Genomic DNA, 19,272 nt, shown 5'->3' with positions numbered 1-19,272 from the left:
TTCTTCTATGTACTTTATGTGTGTGAATAACTACGTGCTTCTTAAACAGACTTTCTCTTACGCTGACAGGACACAGAATACATTACATTCATGATATTACAGCTCTCTGAACAATTTAAATACTAAGATGTATACTTGATATCATTTTCATGATGAAATGAATTAAAGCATGTATTAAACATTTTGCCACAGTGGCGCAGGGGTAGTGATGAGCTGGCGCCCCGTCCAGAGATGGCCCCTGCTTCCTGCAAGATGCTTACTGTGCCATGTGCAACCTTTAATGAAATAATTTATTACAGCAGTACTGTCTCTTTCAAATGTACTAACACCCAATTCCTGTCCTTCCTTTTCTTTCTCCAAATAACAAAACACAGCACAATAAGCTCTTTTAATAAATGTCAAGTCATCTGTAAACTTAGAACGCCAATTCTTCAAAACTTTTAAGGAACATTGAAATATATTTGTAGTACATGTTTAATTATTCCATCTATCTATCCATCCAGGATCGTGCCAATCCCAGGAAGCATACAGCGCAAGGCACAAACGATCCCTGAACAGGGCGTCAATTCATCGCTACCACTGTCCACCGTGTCCACACATTTAATAACAGTATACATTATTTAAATAAAGTTAAAAATGTATCTGTATAATATAATATATATAAACTTTACTGCATTTTATCTGAAAAATTATATGAAGAGCTCTAAGAAGATAGTGCCTGGAAATCTAAATCGACTTGCAAATCCTCCATAAACTTATTTTCCTATAAAATGGTAAAATAACAACAACAAAAACAATAATAATGTGTTAAAAAACAATGAAAAATATACATTATGAAAGCATAAGTGGCTCAGGTTGTGCAATATTACAACTGTAATGCAAGTTTACAATGAGGCAATTGTACTTATAAGTACAAACAGTTTTACTGGGAGCACTTGATGGACTGATTGAGTACATTTATATCTCTTGGGATGAAAATGTTTCTGAAACCCTGAGGTTCATGCAGGAAAGGCTCTGAAGAATTTGTTGAATGGGAGAGGAGAAGTTCAAATAGACTGTCCCCATGGCTGAGGCAGTGTGTGCTAGAAGCTGTACCCCAATAATTCTCTGCACGCTTGACACAATCTGCATTAGAGCTTTCGGATCAGTTGTTGTACAGATGTGATTCCACACTCAGATACAGTGGGTTAAAATACTCAGTGGTGCACTGAGAGTAACAATGCTAAAGCAGCTATGGTATTTGGAATAGTTTAGCCATTGCGTGCACCATTATATGGTTACAGGTTGATTACAATCAGATGCCTTAAACTAAAAAAACAATATGTGGCTAATGTGAGTGAATCTAAAAAATAAAGGGAAGCCACCCAGGAACAGTAGCATTGCTTTGACACTGGGTGCTGCCAGTTTTCAAAACTGAGCTGAAAACTTGTGTACACTATGCTTTGAGCTGGCGTGAGAATGTACGTGGCTTTACACCAGATTTAGTTTTTATACATCGAGATGTGAGAGTGGAAACAGGCGTACGCAACATTTTTTTGCATATGCACCATTTATACATGAGGCCCCAGGTCTTTAATTTTTACACTTTAATCAAAAGTCATCCTTTATTGATAGATACATGACATGGTTATATATCATAAATTATTGTCATAAAGTACCTTGTGCCTCTTTCCTTTTAAATCTGAAGCAGGAATTTCCCATCTAATACAAACCTTACTTGTCATTGGAGTTTTTAAATTGCCATCTAACCATTAAACCTGCTGTTTAAAAAAAGAAAAGCAAAACCTGTCTCTCTTGACAAACCATTTAGAATGCAAAATTTTTGTGTTGAGAGATTTGCCATATATTTTTGGAATTCCCCTTCTGATCTACCAAACATAAGTATTTGTTTGCTTTGTCTGTCAGTTAAGGTATTCTGATTTCTGTTTCATTTTTTTATAAAAGAGAATATTTACCACATGAGCTAAACCTCCAGCCTTTTGTTTTGTGTTTTGTGTTTGGGTCAGGTCTGGAAACTAAATAAAGATTCTCAACAGCAGGGTTCTTTTCAGTGTGTTTACATACAAGTTTGCATATTTCTAATTTTTGTCACACCTCATCTTATGGCAAAATTTATTTGCTTGTATTTTACTAAAAAAGTGCTTCTTATCATTATAGTATGTTATATAGAGGTTGAAAAAAGTTCTTTAAAATTAGCAAATCTGCATGGAACTTATAAATCTACTTTTTTACTGAAGCTTTTCTTTATAGTGCACATTTAATTAAGGTAGAACTAATAAGTTCACATGGTTAAAATAATATGCAATGTCTCTTGTACTTTTAGAAATTTACAGTTCGTAAAGCTAGACTGGGATGTACAATAATTCGAGACCTGTCACCACAAGATATGAAAAAAATTGCCTGCCTCTCCCTGATTGAGTTAACGGCTTATTATGACGCCCTTGGAATTGAGCTGAAGAGAAACAGAGCAGTTCGCGTTAAAGCACGAGGTATGTGGGAAAAAAAATATGAAAAACTATTTGATTACTAATTTAAAAAACACGTATTAAATGTAATGTTATTTACATTTCAGAAACCGGACTTTTCGGTGTCCCTCTGTCAACTCTAATAGAAAATGACCAGAAGAAGTTTCCTGGTTCCACAGTGCCACAGATATTTAAAAAGGTAAACAAAATGGCCTGATGCACCTTTTCAACATTGTGTGGAGGTTGGGGACAGTGCCTCTGGATTGGAAAATTGAGGTGATGGTCACCATCTTTAAGAAAGTGGATCAGAGAGTGTTTCCAGCTTTAGGGGGATCATGCTCCTAAGCTTGGCTTTTTAACCTTACATGGATTCTAGAGGTTTCACAGGAGTATGACCAATCAGTCTTTGTGTGTTTTGTGGGCTTGGAAAAGACCAGATCCCTTGGGGTGTCCTGTGAAGGGTGCCTCAGAAGTATGGGGTACCAGAGCAGCTTTTGCAGGCTCTTTGCTCCCAGTACGACCAGCATGAAAGCTTGGTTTGCATTGCTGGCAGTAAGTCAGACTCATTCCTAGTAGGTGTGGAACTCAGCCAGGGCTGCCCTTTGTCTGTTCAAAAATTTTATGGACAGAATGTTTAAGTGCTGCCAAGAAGTGGATGGTGTCCAATTCTTTGGCCTCATGTTCACATCTCCGCTTTTTTGCAAATGATGTGGTCCTATTGGCTACATCCATAGACATTTAATGAGGCAGTTTGGAGCTGAGTGTGAAGCAGCCAGTGTGAGGATCAGCGCCTCTAAGTCTGAGGTCATGGTTTTCATCCAGAAACAGGTTGATTGCCCTCTTGGTTTGGAATGAAGTGCTTCCTTAAATGAAAAAGTTTAAGTATCTCGGGCTCTTGTTCAAGAGTGAGTGAAAAAGGGAATGAGAAACAGGCCAATGAACAGGAGCAGTCATGTGGACATTGTACTGCTCAGTCATTGTGAAGGGAAAGCTAAGCCAAAAGGTGAATCTGCCGATTTAGTGGTCGATCTATGTTCCTACCCTCACCTATGGCCACAAGCTGTGGGCAATGACTGAAAGAACCTAAGTTTCCTTCTCAGGATGTCTGGGCTCAGCCTTAGAGATAGAGTGGGAGCTCAAAGTACAACATGTACATGTACTGCTTGAGCATAACTTTAAATTCATACCTTCATTCTCAAAATTCAATTAAATATTCACAGTGTGACTGTGACTTTTGCAACTATTGTTTAGTCTCAAAACTAATTATACATATAGATTTTTATATGAATTGTGTAGTGTGGCATTGTTGTTCATTTACCCCATACACTTAACACTAGAATTACCAGAGCCTATGAAAAAACTCGTAGATCCTGCCCACCTTAAATCCGTTCACACCTCTCCCTCAGCGTCTTTTGTCCTGTAAATGTGCTGATAAAGACAAGCAGCCTACTATTTCATCCCCCCCACAGCTGCAGAACGTGCACAAAGTTCTCACAGCTCATGCCTTGATTGATTATCTGGGAGTGAAGTTTTAATGAAATAATAGATTGTTATTTGGAACACATGCATTTCATGTGTGTTTCATTTCTACAATAATCTGTGTAAACACATTGTTAAAACAGAAACGTTTTTCATATTTTAGTTGTAAATGACAAAATGTTGGCATAAACTATATTATATGTGAAGTCTGAAGTCCAAAGATCAAATAAACACTTTCACAAAAGGTTCAAGAATAAAACAACAGCTTCCGTGGCGTAGCAGTAAGATTTGCTGACTTGTAATCAAGAGTCCCAGGTTCGATCCCGTCTGCTTCCTATATTTGCCGTTTTCAGTAGTGAGCTGCTCTTATTGTTAATATTATACAGTACACACATACATTTGGTTTGCGTCCGTAACAGACGGTGGACATTTATAGTACTTGTGAAAGTTATCATTTTATTTTCACTTTTATTCTCTCAGTCACAATCTCGTTATATACTACCGCCCCCCCCCCCCCCCCCCCCCAGGGATCTGACGCTGATAGGTTTTATTTGAAACTGGGAATAACTGTAGGTGTGAGTGGTGTTTTGAGGCAATGAAACTGGACATTCTCTGATCTGGAGGGATAAAAGCTGACACACAAAGCTGGTGAATCTGCCTTCTTCGTATCTCACCATCACTTGATTGTTTTTTATTAAGTTTTATTGAGTGTTTCTGCTCACGCTGAATTAGTATGCACATTATGGTCTATGATGTCAAAAAAAAAAAACACAGACATAGGTATATATGATATTTGGAATTACAGTAATCCCTCCTCCATCACGGGGGTTGCGTTCCAGAGCCACCCGCGAAATAAGAAAATCCGCGAAGTAGAAACCATATGTTTATATGGTTATTTTTATATTGTCATGCTTGGGTCACAGATTTGCACAGAAACACAGGAGGTTGTAGAGAGACAGGAACGTTATTCAAACACTGCAAACAAACATTTGTCTCTTTTTCAAAAGTTTAAACTGTGCTCCATGACAAGACAGAGATGACAGTTCTGTCTCACAATTAAAAGAATGCAAACATATCTTCCTCTTCAAAAGAAACAGAGAGGAAAGCAAACAAATCAATAGGGCTGTTTGGCTTTTAAGTATGCAAAGCACCGCCGGTACAAAGCTGTTGAAGGTGGCAGCTCACACCCCCTCCGTCAGGAGCAGGGAGAGAGAGAGAGAGAGAGACGGAGAAAAACAAAGTCAAAAATCAATATGTGCCCTTTGAGCTTTTAAGTATGCGAAGCACCGTGCAGCATGTCGCTTCAGGAAGCAGCTGCACACAGAAGGTAGCAACGTGAAGATAATCTTTCAGCATTTTTAGACGAGCGTCCGTATCATCTAGGTGTGCGAACAGCCCCCCTGCTCACACCCCCTACATCAGGATCAGAGAAAGTCAGCGCAAGAGAGAGAGAGAGAAAGTAAGTTGGGTAGCTTCTCAGCCATCTGCCAATAGCGTCCCTTGTATGAAATCAACTGGGCAAATCAACTGAGGAAGCATGTACCAGAAATTAAAAGACCCATTGTCCTCAGAAATCCGCGCACCAGCAAAAAATCCGCGATATATATTTAAATATGCTTACATATAAAATCCGCGATGGAGTGAAGCCGCGAAAGGCGAAGCGTGATATAGCGAGGGATCACTGTATTCATTTTATAATCTGTATAGTACATTTTGGAAAACATTGTGGCACGGATGCAACGTTATTCATATTAATATTCATTCGCATAACATCTTGCACTTGTAATCAGTGATCCACGTGTTTTATTTGTTTTTTTTTCCGATCTTGCCAGTCTCCACGTTGCTGTATGGTGTTGTTTCTTTTGTACTCCAGGACATGCAGAGGAAAGAATAGTACAAAGCGGTAAGTTCAGCGCTATATGCAATCATAAAATTCAAATGTTAACAGTTTACACATACGCAAGGACCGTTCTTACTACATTTATGACATGTGTACCTGTTGCAATGCACACACTTCTCTCTATGTTGTGGTTTATATTACACACCTGAAAGAAAGAGACTATATATGTGACATTTTGAAGAAATAATTTTATGACCTGAATAGTACCAATCAGAAAACATCATCGCACTAATGCAATATTATTTGAAAACGAAATGTAGTAAATGTAGTAAGGACGGTCCTTGCGTGTGTGTGAACTGTTAACATTTGAATCTGATGATTGCATATAGCGCAGAACTGACCTGGTAGTATATATCGTGATCGTGACTGAGAGAATAAAAGTGAAAATAAAACTGTAACTTTCACAAGTCCTATAAACGTACACCGTCAGACGCAAACCAAATGTATGTGTGTACTGTGTAATATTAACAATAAGAGCAGCTCACTACTGAAAGCTGCAAATATAGGAGGCAGTCAGGATCGAACCAGGGACTCTTGATCACAAGTCAGCAAATTTTACCGCTACGCCACGGAGACTGTTGTTTTATTCTTGAACTTTTTGTGAAAGTGTTTATTTGATCTTTGGACTTCAGACTTCACACATTATATAGTTTATGCCAACATTTTGTCATTTACTACTAATATATGAAAAACATTTCTGTTTTAACAATGTGTTTACACAGATTATTGTAGAAATGGAACACACATGAAATGCATGTGTTCCAAATAACAATCTATTATTTCCACTCTAAAACTCCACCACTTCACTCCCAGATAATCAATCAAAGCATGAGCTGGGAGAACATTGTGCACGTTCTGTGGCAGTGGAGGATGGAATAGTAGGCTGCTTGCTGCTTGTCTTAATCAGCACATTTACAGGACAAAAGATGCTGACGGAGAGGTGTGAACGGATTTAAAGTGGGCTGGATCTACGAGTTTTTTCGTAAGCTCTGATAATTCTAGTGTTAAGAATACAACCAAGAAACAAAAGTTGGAAGACATTTTCATTTTCCAGGAATGAAAGATGGAATATGAAGGTTCCTCTTTTAGTTACAAAGCAAAGATATACTTGAGTAGTTTAGTGAAATCAAGAAATATTGCGTTTACAACACAGGTAAAATGTATGCAGTATTTAAATTGTTTTTTCAATGATTATGTAAGTTGAAATATCATCAAAGCTGTGGAAAAGAAAATCAGAGCTTTTGAAATGTGGTGCTAAAATATATAACTAGTATGGACTTCACCAGGCACAAATATCTCTGTTTTAAATTACCTTAATTCTTGTTGCACAATTAGTTGATGTTTAACTTAACTATTGTGGTCACAATGAAAGAAAAAGTCTCATTAGCAGGGCATAAGTTCTGTGTGAAGAACACAATAAATTCAGATTTAACATTTTACAAGGAAACAGTAAATAATGCATAATACTGGTATCGTCACTACATACAGCATGGCGCTGCACTCACTGCAGGTAACAATATTCAATTCAAACAACACCATATTACATCTTTCCTGAGGAAGGGGCCTGAGTTGCCTTGAAAGCTTGCATATTGTAATCTTTTTAGTTAGCCAATAAAAGGTGTCATTTTCCTTGACTTGTCAAAACATTCATAATGGCTAAAGCGGTACAACACCCTAGTGCTACAGGCTTACTAAATTATACTTGGCAGCCTTTGATGTTATCACTGTTTATTGGTCAGTTATTTGATGTCCCTCTAAAGAAACACCCTTAATAATAATAATTATAATAATAATTCTTTATGTTTACTACATTACATTCACTACTCAAAGCACTTTACATAGTGAGTGGTGAGCCACTTCAGCCACCACCAATGTTCAGCATCTACCTGAAAGGTGCAATGGCAGTCATTTTGCTTCAGTACCCTCACTACACATTAGCTGTTAGGTGGTAAAAGGGTCAAAGAGATAGCCAATTAAGGACAGGGGATGATTAGGGGGCCATAATGACTAGGACATGGAAGGTAACACTCTGGACAATGAGATACACTCTGCTCTTTATGAAGGATGCCCAGGGATCTTTAATGAAAACAGAGAGAGCCATTTCTTACAAAACAGTGTCAGTGTCCCCTCAGAAAAGATAGAAATGGCGCCATTAGAAATGTCCCTGTTGATTTATTAAGTCTGCCAAGAAAAAGCTAAAAACTACCTTGATTGGTACCATAACTTGTGCTCACTTCACCCAACTCAGAAACAGAGAAGACCTGCCAGCCAGCAACTGGCTGATAATTTTGTTTGTACTTTCTAAACAATTAATTTGATCATCAGCAATAAAATATGGGATTTATTTTTATGTCTTCCTGACTACAAATTCATTTCTATTTTGATTGATTAGAACTATAGATAATCCATACTCGTAACTGAACAATTTTTCTGCAGTTACAGTGCTTGATGTTTGTTTTTAACATGCACCAGTCAAAAGACTTAAACAAGTCTGTGCTTTTCAGTTGCTCTCCAGGTTGGAACAGACGGGTCTACAGACTGAAGGCATTTTGCGAATACCAGGGTCAGCGTCAAGGGTAAAGGTAAGGCTGACATTTTTCAATTGCATGCTGGGCATCAGACTCAAGACTCACTAATAAAGTAATTCTGTTGCTCAACCTAATGGCATGTTTGTTAGAAAATTCCATGTTTTGAATTTTACCATGACCTTCGCCTTATAATATTCTATGGTATTATATCCTTTTGTTGTTTATTTTGTTTCTGTATCTTCTCTTGTTAGTCTATACATTAGTATACAATGATGTTGATGATAGAACTAATTCAATTCAATAATGCTTGCAAAAACAGTATGTGGCTTTGAAGTGGAAAACTGAAATGTTGGGGGAAAGTAGTTTGTCCTTTTTTTAAAAAATAATGTATTCTGCTCTGTATACTGCTGGGATTTGAGAAGGGTTTTTGCTATTTCTACAAAGGTTTGTGCAGTTTGAATATTCTTTTCAAAAGATCCCGTAGTGTAAAATACAAATATGGGGCACAAAGCTTTCTAATAAGGAAAAAAAGCGAAGTGTTCTAATCTACGACAAGAATAAATTATATACAGAATAAATATTCCACAGAACAGTAGATAGATAGATAGATAGATAGATAGATAGATAGATAGATAGATAGATAGATAGATAGATAGATAGATAGATAGATAGATAGATAGATAGATAGATAGATAGATAGATAGATAGATACTTTATTAATCCCAATGGGAAATTCACATTCTTCAGCAGCAGCATACTGATACAATAAATAATATTAAATTAAAGAATGATAATAATACAGGTGAAAAAAACAGACAATAACTATGTATAATGTTAAATATTAACGTTTACCCCCCCTGGTGGAATTAAAGAGTCGCATAGTTTGGGGGAGGAACGATCTCCTCAATCTGTCTGTGGAGCAGGACAGTGACAGCAGTCTGTCGCTGAAGCTGCTCTTCTGTCTGGAGATGACATTATTTAATGGATGCAGTGGATTCTCCATAATTGATAGGAGCCTGCTGAGCGCCCTTCGCTCTGCCACAGATGTTAAACTGTCCAGCTCCATGCCAACAATAGAGCCTGCCTTCCTCACCAGTTTGTCCAGGCGTGAGGCGTCTTTCCTCTTAATGCTGCCTCCCCAGCACACCACTGCGTAGAAGAGGGCGCTCGCCACAACTGTTTGATAGAACATCTGCAGCATCTTATTGCAGATGTTGAAGGAAGCCAGCCTTCTAAGGAAGTATAACCGGCTTTGTCCTTTCTTGCACAGCGCATCAGTATTGGCAGTCCAGTCTAATTTATCATCCAGCTGCACTCCCAGATATTTATAGGTCTGCACCATCTGCACAGAGTCACCTTTGATGATCACTGGGTCTATGAGGGGTCTGGGCCTCCTAAAATCCACCACCAGCTCCTTGGTTTTGCTGGTGTTCAGGTGTAGGTGGTTTGAGTCGGACCATTTAACAAAGTCATTGATTAGGTCCCTATACTCCTCCTCCAGCCCATTCCTGATACAGCCCACGATAGCAGTGTCATCAGCGAACTTTTGCACATGGCAGGACTCCGAGTTGTATTGGAAGTCCGATGTATATAGGCTGAACAGGACTGGAGAAAGTACAGTCCCTTGTGGCGCTCCTGTGTTGCTGACCACAATGTCAGACGTGCAGTTCCCAAGACGCACATACTGAGGTCTGTCTTTAAGATAGTATTTAGTGTTCAAAACATTTTAAGTGCCCTGTGAGCTTGATCAAACACCTCTGCCCTTTCAATATTCTTTTCAACTCGGATTAATTCATCTCTTTAGTACGCACATAACTAATGGGGAAATTGCTTTTGCAGTCTTGTGTTTTGTAATTTGATACTATTAGCATTATAGAATCTTTTTGTTGTTCTTTTGGACATAGTTTAACCCAGTATTTATGATATTATTAACAATTTGTATTGCATTTATTTGTTTCATATTTTAACATCAGTGACATTCACTTTTGAGGGTGTAGCTTTGTTATTGTATTCTTCCTTTGTAATCTGAAACTTTCAGAAAAAGTGTATTTGATTTTTGACGGTCCTTTGATGCGATCTTCTAAGGATCTCCTTGTTATATACATTTCATCTTAGTGATAACTGTTGCTAATTTAATCTGAGCTTGATTTGTATCAAATATTGCATGCTTTTCTGAATCTAAACAATACTCTTTTTCTTTTACTCTAAAACTTGAATAAGTAAATATGTGCATAGTTTTTTACCCAAGATAGCAGATGCTAACAGCATACACCGTGACTTTGACCTCCAAGATATCAGATTACTTTGCGTTTAAGTAAGTTCTTTTAATATCCAAAAGTCTGTATTTGAAGGTAGTTCAACTGAAAGATAACGTAATTGAAACAAAATACATTTTGTATTGTAAATTTTGAAAAAAAATCATCAAAGAAACTATTCTAATCTAAAAAACACAACGGAAGTTTATAAAAACAGTTAGCATTATTCAGAGAAAATGTTAAGAAAATGCAAAAATAAAAAGTTGAAATTTATAAGAAACAACAGATGAAATAAATACTTCCAAATGAGAAATAAACTAAACGTCATAGTTGAAATAAGCAACAGGTATTATGGTGCCGGCCATAGGCTACTGGCATAAGCTTTACCTCCTCAAGTGTAAACGATAGAAAGCAGGTATAAAAATAGACAAAAGGAAAATACTGAAGAATGATTGCAGTTTTTCAAGCAAAATATGGACTAAAAACAACATTTTTACATTACAAATTTTAAAAGTAGATCTAAAAGAAATTACATTTTGTTGACTCCATTAGAAAATGGTACCAGATATACTGAAGTCTTCAAATGTAATTCTGCCCCACATAATGAGAAATGCAGATCCCCGTGACAAGCCTGCATAAACTGTAACAATAAAAAGCAGTCTAGTTAAATACTCATTCACTCACTCGCTCTCTCATTCACTCACTCACTCACTCACTCTCCATCCACTTGATCTGTCCATAGTTGTGGTGGCAATATGGCCAAGCTGAAGAGACCAGACCTCTACAACAGTTTCCATCTCCTCATGAGGAATTTCCAGTTTTGATTTTCTTGACTCTTGCCTGGCACATCTCTTTTGGGAAGGCACAGCCTTACTTCATGCCAAAACTACCTCTTGTGGCTGCTCTCTCTTCAGACAAATAACTGCTGCATTTGTGAAACCAAATGATACGTTAATTGTTTTTGATGCTCTGTGCCAGTCAGCCATTGTCCTAGTTCTTTATCACATGCATTTCAGAGTCATTGATTCAACACAGGAATCCATTGTTTTTATCCTAACATGCAGAAGCAATGCAGAGGTCCCACTTGAAAAAGTAACCTTGTTAAACTGTGAGAACAAGTGAGAGTCCCACACATATAATGAATGATATGTGAAAATGTTCAGTGCCAAACAGAAATGAGACCAGGTAATCTGAGGGACTGTCCCAATGGCACCACCCTATTACCCAAATGTTATATTGAATATTATATCATTCACTTATACATGCAGGCCATGTAAATATCTTTGCTGCATTTAGTGAAAGATTATTCATGAACATTTAAAAAAAAATATCATTAACTCCATGACAGTCTCCAGTTTCTGTAACTATAACAACTCTGTCTCATTCTCTGTCCATACTCCACTTTTAATAGCCTATAATTGAATATAAATTCTCCCTGTTCTTATACAGTATGGACGTATTTTGTTTTAAACTAAGTATTTATTTCTTTTGTGAATGTTTAAAGAAGATGAAAGGCATATTTTAACTATACTTATTTTTCCCACAGAACCTTCGTCAAGAATTGGAAGCTAAGTTTTATGATGACACCTTCAACTGGGACCAAGTGAGGCACAATGATGCTGCTGGTTTGCTAAAACTGTTTATCAGGGAGCTGCCATATCCTCTTTTAACAGTAGAATACCTTCCAGCCTTTGCTGCTGTAGAAAGTGAGTTAAAAATTATTTAGTATTTTTTACACTTACAATGAAATTCCAAATGTTGCTGACTCTGATCTTGGAAAACTTGGAGTGTGTACTGCAACTGTACAAACAAGATTTTGCTAGAATAAAATTTAGAAATCATTTTAATTATCTACCTATATGTCAAAGTGATTGTTTAATAAAACTGTAATTAAGCGTCTGCTCTGGTGAATAGAAGGTAATGTTACAATTTGTACATTACAGCAATTACTTTTAACATGCATTTGTGTGGGGAAAAAACCTAATAACAATTTCAGGAGTCTGAAGTGATGATCAAAAGCAAACTAAAAAAAGTGCTGCTACTACACTTCCAAGTTAATTTAACTAGCTAGAATGAGTTACTGGACATGTAACTTCAACTTTATAACTATGTTTCTCATCTCATATTTTTTAAAAGAAAAGACACAACTACAGTATTAAAATTATGTCAGTTAATGACAAGGCTCTGATGATATCCAACTTTATTTTTTATGTAGTGCTCTTGACATAATTCCTCATTTTGAGAAAATCCAGTTTATCTGTAAATAGTTTCATCTTGAATAAAATACACTAGAGCCCTACATCTATAGACAATCATCATCTTTACATTAGTCCATTACAGGGAAATTAAATGGCATATTCATTTTTTAAATGTTTACTCTTACAATGATGAAGTAAATAGTTCAGTATAATTACACAATGGGGATCCAGAAAGTGTACCTCATGAGAATGGCTTGGTTTTGTACTTGTCTTTTGTTGGTCCTCAGTCAGACAGTATACAGAAGAAATCAAAAAGGCTTATAAGAACATTTGTTTGTACAGCGTTTTGCATAAAGTAGATGCCAAGAGGGTATACGGTTAATCTATATGATGTACTTGTGAAACCATATCTGCAATATGAGTGTAGTTTTGGTTTCTTGATTAGTAGGAAGTAAAAACATTGGAAAAAGTCCAGAGGAGAGCTGGCCTTATTTCAATATATGAGTAGTGAAGAAGGTAAAAGGAGTTTAAGCACACAGACATATATGTTTTAAAATTATGAAGGAAATTAGCAGGACAGATCTCAAATGTTACTTAAAAATTAGGACTTCAACAACAATACAGAGGCACAAAAAATTGTTTAAAGATACATTTAGTATAAACATTTGAAATTATTTCCATCCACAGTGAATTATAAATATACAGAACAAATTAATTAGGAGTGTAGAAGCATACAGCGTCTTAAAGATCTTCACATTTCACACTCAAAATATTTTTGAAAAAAATTTGAAAATATGACAAGAGCTGAGACGTTTTAAACTCAGATCATACACATTCATTATGGGGCCCACTCACATAAGCGCACCCACACTCACACAGATCCAATTTGGAATCACCAATTAACCCAACTTACATGTTTATGGAGCCATGAGAGTAAAGTTAGAGTATCCAAAGGAGAACCAATGCAGACTGAAGGACAACATACAAACATCTCGATGATAATATCTGGTGATTTGAACATAAGTTCTGGATTCATAAGTTGGCATTGCTTCTTCTTGCATCACCGCAATGCCCTTGATCACAAATACTCTTGTTTATTTATGATGTCTCTCTATTATAAAAGAAAATCCTGAGACGAGACAAGACTATTTCCAAAAGGTTTTTTAAAGTCCCGCAAGACGAGACTTTTGCTATGAGATTTTTTCAACCTCTCGACCATTTACAGTTAATGACTCATGCCAACGGTTCTCTAACCTCTCATTCGTGTGAATGCTTTTGACAGACACAGTTCCTGCTCTCTTAGCTCTTATAAATTTTTACGTTTTCCTCACTTTAAGTTCCCAATTAAAGAATACTTATTATGTCCAAATCTTACTGAAGAAGTTCATCCCGAAGGGTTATAAACAGAAGAAATGAGTACATGGGCAATCCTAACACCGAAAAAACGATGAAGTCAAACAAATTAACGTAAAAATTGTCAATCGGTTACACAGCAAATTGGTTAAATGCGTATCAATGGACTATGCTGAAACAGTTGTTGGCGATCATGCGGAAGATGAAAACATCAACTTTCAATATCCCGTAGAATATCTACAACCGTTAACACCACTGCCCGAATTACTGTTGAAAGAAGGATGTATCCAAGAAAGGTAATGTAGTACATCTTCCGCGGATAACATTAGACACCAAAGGAGATCTTGATATGCCATTCATATTAAAACGTTAACAGTTTCTCATTAGAATATCTTTTGCAAAGACAATTAACAAATCACAGAGACAAACATTCTAAAAAGTCGGTTTATTTATTAGAGAGAAAGAAACGAAACTCACACATGGGCAGTTATACATTGCGTTGTCACGATGTAAGTCCAAACACAGAATCAAAATTCAATGAGATATTGACGAAAATTTTATCAAAAAATAGTTTTTACTGAAGTTTTACAGTAAAAGGGTAAGTTTAAAAAGTATCTGCATGTTAAGCCAAACAGAACAAAATCATATAACCTAACAAATATCTCTAACGCAACATGAAACATAATTTACTTTCAAATAATTACGTTTTACTATTTTTTAATATGGTTAATTACTCGCTGTAATGTAAAATAGTTAGTTCTATTATGCATATGTAACAATCCACATGAAAATAACAATCTGTTTAAATTGTACATCTGCATTCACATACGTGAACGGTAGAAACGCAGTGGCTAGCGTGTAGCACCGGCCCAGGGGTTTGGCGAGCAAAGCGAGCAGATAGTACATCCAGAATGTAATCTCCTGTCTTCCGTGTCTCTTGGAAGTGAGTTTATCTGTGATCATATAATTTAGTTAAAAAATTAAGCAACAACACAGTTGGATTGGTAGTGTGAAAGCCCATACTGTAGCCTTAGAAATGTAAAACAGAGAAATGGCTGCCCCTGTAAATATGAAAATAAGCTATTTTACATGTCCACCAAATAATAGCTGTCCTGTCTTGTTGGTATATTAATGAAATTAAGCTGCCTTTATTTTATTACCAGATACCTATTAAAGGTCATTTAATTTAATAAGCATTGTGAATTGTGCATAGATAATGTAAATTCACTGAAAAGTCTTTTTGGTGAGGAACAAAAGGCACCCTGAGATAGTCATCTATTTGTAGATTTAAATTTCAGGTTGCATGTGTGAAGAAAAGACTTTTGTAAAAACAACAGACACTCCATAACCTTTGTCCTGCAAATCCTTAAACCTTTCAGGTGTTTGGTTTTTTTTTCATTTTGAAAATGAAACACAGTTGTTTGGTGCTTAATTATGATGAAAGCTGAAATGCAAGTATATATTATTAAAGGGGTTTAATTTATTTTTAACTATTTGTAGCATCAGTCAAATTATACCAAATTTGAAGGTTTTGGCATGTTTATGATTTCAGGAAAAATGTAAGAAAATTCTTTTAGTCAGTGTCATGAATGCCATTTTTTTATTTACTATCAAATTATTCACTGGCATCTTTCTATTCAACAATGTATAATTTATAGAAAGCATCACTTTTTTTAAAATGAAAATTGCAAATGGTTAGTAATGTTTAGTAAATATACTTAAATTTAAATGTGTAAATCTGCTTTTTTTAAATTACAGTGGTACTTTTAATTATTTTATAAAATAATGTAGAATTTTGAGTATAACATTTAATAGACTATAAATACTTTGCATATGTAAAAAAGACATTGGGCGTGAAAGAAAAAGTAATGAAAATTCCCCAAAAACTTTCCCAACATTTTGGTTGTATTCCTTGAAACACTGCGTCATTCTACATATAACCTTTCCTACCAGTTGTTTGTGATTTTAGTATTTGTCAGCTTATTTGAGTATAATTATTGTAAACTTTGTTTATTTGAGTAATTTGATGAACTTGCATTGCATGCACTCAATGATAAGGCAGAGGGGAGTAGCTAGATTACCTTAATATGTTTACTCAATATTTCTAACTTTTTTTTCTGTAATATTACAGATATCAGTTCATCCAGGCTACAGCTGCATGCTTTACATCTCCTTATTATGTTGCTGCCAGAAGCACACAGGAATACACTTAAGGTAGGAATGAAATGAAGAACGACTATACACATTGAACAACTAAAGTCTAGCACATATTTTACCCTCTGTTTGAAAAACAAAATAAGTAATTTAAATCTATGACTTCTGCCCAGATCATTAAACACAAGAGCAGCATTTGGGGGTGGCAAGTGGGGCGACCGCCCCAGGCCCCGCACCTAAGGGGGCCCTGCTTTTGAGGTCCGCGTGTTCCGTTCGAGTGGATTTCTCAAGTTGTATTCTCCAGTGTATATATATTTGAGATGCTTCTAAGAAGAACCCTTTTAAAATCCCTCTTCAAGGTCAAATTCCGTACATGTAAGTCTTTGAAAACATTCCATACTCCGAAAATTAATGCACAAAAATATGTTTTGCTAATGATAACTGCCTAACATGACATCAACGTGAGTTATGACTATGACATCCTGCATATCGAGACTCAGAGTATACAGTATTTGCAATTTGGGTACTTTTTTAGAAGAGGCCCTGCTAATTTACGCATGACACCGCATTGCATTTCACACTGTCGCGTGGTATTGTCATGAATTATGAATTGCACTCTTTTAATAGATTAAATCGTTATATTTTCATAAAGTGTGTTATCTTGCAAAAAATTAGCTGAATACTGTAATCTGAAAATCCGGTATGTGTTAACATTTTTTTTATTTAGTTCGCACGCAAGTTTATACAGTCCACACATACCAGTAACAGTTTTTGACTAACCAGCCTCACGTGGGGTTGGTCAGGCCTAGGCCCTGCACAGCCCTAAGGCTGCCTCTGATTACACATCTACATCAGCAAATCAATTCAATTTTGCCAAATATTTTCACACACACATACGCTCATACCCCATATTTCAAAGGCATGGTTATTAGATTGATTAGCAAATCTAAACTGATCCAATATTAGTGAATATGAGCTTATGAATGATTGTGTCCTATAATTGAACAGACATTGTTCTGTTGGTAGACAATCCAAAGACATCACTTCTTAAACTCATATCAAGTGTAAGATTGTGCTAAAACAGGTTTATGAAGTTCTAAAAAAGATGGCATAACTGTGTGGAGAGTCAAGATTCAAATACCAAAATCACTTGTGGAATAGGAGACCCGGACACAGACAGGCAGACACGTTACAAATCATCACCACACGTTTATTTACAATAATACTATTTACAAGTCAATAAGTGCACCTTACTCCAATTCCTCACAGTCCCAAAGTCCAGGCTTCCTTCAGCCTCCTCTCTTCTCTTCCACACACTATACAATGGGCCTCTCTTCACCCACCTCCTTCTCCGACCTTGTCCTCCTCCTCACCCGACTCCAGCCTTGATTGTCGGGAGGCAGACCTTTAAATAGGCAGCTGATTGCCGACCACACCCAGCCACCTGTGACACACTTCACATATTTAATGCAAACACATGGCATCAGCTTGCAAAGTAAGATTTCATCCAATAATCTGTTTATATTACAGGAATGTAATACAACGTACATTGTTATAAAATTGATTGTTCTGTCTTAAGTCTTATCATACCTTTGTTTGTTTTTGTTACAAAAAACAAAGCACAAGTATTTGCATTGCATACATTTCATATTAAAACAGAGTTCAATTAATGTACATTAAAACAGAATATTGTTTTCCTGATATGTACAGCATTCCATACATTCTCATCCTGAAAGAAAAAATTCTGAAATATTAAAAGTTTAATTAAGAACTGAATGTAAAAAAAAATCTCAATTGCTCTTTTGAGTTCTTTGGGTTTAGCCAACCAACACTCCCAACTATCTGAACCAGTGCAAGTAGCATATAGAAATCAGTTGACAGCTCACACCTCCCTTTATGCAGATGCCCAGGACAAACAGGATACATTTACATTAAAACAGTGTAAATGTAAATTAGACCTTAGGCTCAAGCTGTCCTTAGAAACAATGACACCTTCAAATTTTTAGTTATGGACAGTCCATGCCTGGAATAGGAATCCAGTAGCAATGCATCACACTTATATTCAGTGCCATTCAGTCATTCCCGACATGAGCACTCAAGTCTTCCCAGAAAGAGTACAGAGCCAGTAAGTGCTACTGTTAAAGGCACCAATCCCATTTTCTTTATGAAGTGTTAATATTCTGAATAGTTATAAGGTAAATGCACACAATCAACACTTAAACATTCCTCTGTATAGCTCAAAATCATATTTTGCCTTGTAGGTCATGAGGCCACACAGCTTTTTCAGGGTGAACCTGAACTGGTTTTGTGGTTCATCTGGCCACCATTGACTCAGTAATTAAGGTCGCACAAGACTTGACAAAAACACACAAAAAAACACATACATACTGCACAGGCTCAAGCGAATAGGAAATATATTCCTCTGTTAAATATTTTAATAGCGACAATTTAAAGCATTTTACTTTTTAGTTTAAAAATTCTAAACTGGCAACTCTTTAAGTATTTGGAAAATTACCAGTATTGAAAATCCAGGATATGTTTAACTCAGGACCTGCTTTTAGGTGTGTTAGCATGTAATGCATAAAGCATCAATTGTGTTAGCCCATGTCTGTCTGTCTGTACATCTGTTTGACCTCATGAAACAACTCGGCCCACCATAGACCATTTTTGTTGAAATGTGGCACTCTTATACCATACTTCAAATAAATTTGTTAGGAAAGTTCAATTTTCATTGAGATATCTGGAACAGATTGTTCTGTGCATAGTTTTGAAATTTCAAAATCTTCCATTGAAAAGTATTGTCGAATTTGCAAACATGTCCATCTTAAAACAGGCAAATGTTCTGTGCGACATCACCTACAAATTATTTGCTCTTTAAATTTTACCTTGGGAGCAGTTACTTGAACTTGTTATATTTTCTTCATTTATATATTTTCTACA

General features: G+C 36.2%; 1 protein-coding gene across 2 annotated transcripts in view; it reads left to right on the top strand.

Annotated features, from left to right (window-relative positions):
* arhgap28 (Rho GTPase activating protein 28) overlaps window positions 1-19,272 on the top strand; it is a 120,519-nt gene that overhangs the window by 86,641 nt on the left and 14,606 nt on the right. For both annotated transcript variants that reach the window (XM_028803730.2, XM_051929153.1), the window contains exons 6-10: window positions 2,324-2,489; window positions 2,573-2,664; window positions 8,349-8,426; window positions 12,174-12,333; window positions 16,310-16,392. In XM_028803730.2, coding sequence (XP_028659563.1) covers window positions 2,324-2,489; window positions 2,573-2,664; window positions 8,349-8,426; window positions 12,174-12,333; window positions 16,310-16,392 — 579 coding nt within the window. The remainder of the gene's footprint in view (window positions 1-2,323; window positions 2,490-2,572; window positions 2,665-8,348; window positions 8,427-12,173; window positions 12,334-16,309; window positions 16,393-19,272) is intronic.

Source organism: Erpetoichthys calabaricus, chromosome 6 (genome assembly GCF_900747795.2).
Source record: "Erpetoichthys calabaricus chromosome 6, fErpCal1.3, whole genome shotgun sequence".
In the NCBI taxonomy this organism is placed as follows: Eukaryota; Metazoa; Chordata; class Cladistia; order Polypteriformes; family Polypteridae; genus Erpetoichthys; species Erpetoichthys calabaricus.
The sequence above is the reverse complement of the archived record's forward strand: the minus strand, read 5'-3'. Positions and strand labels throughout refer to the sequence as shown.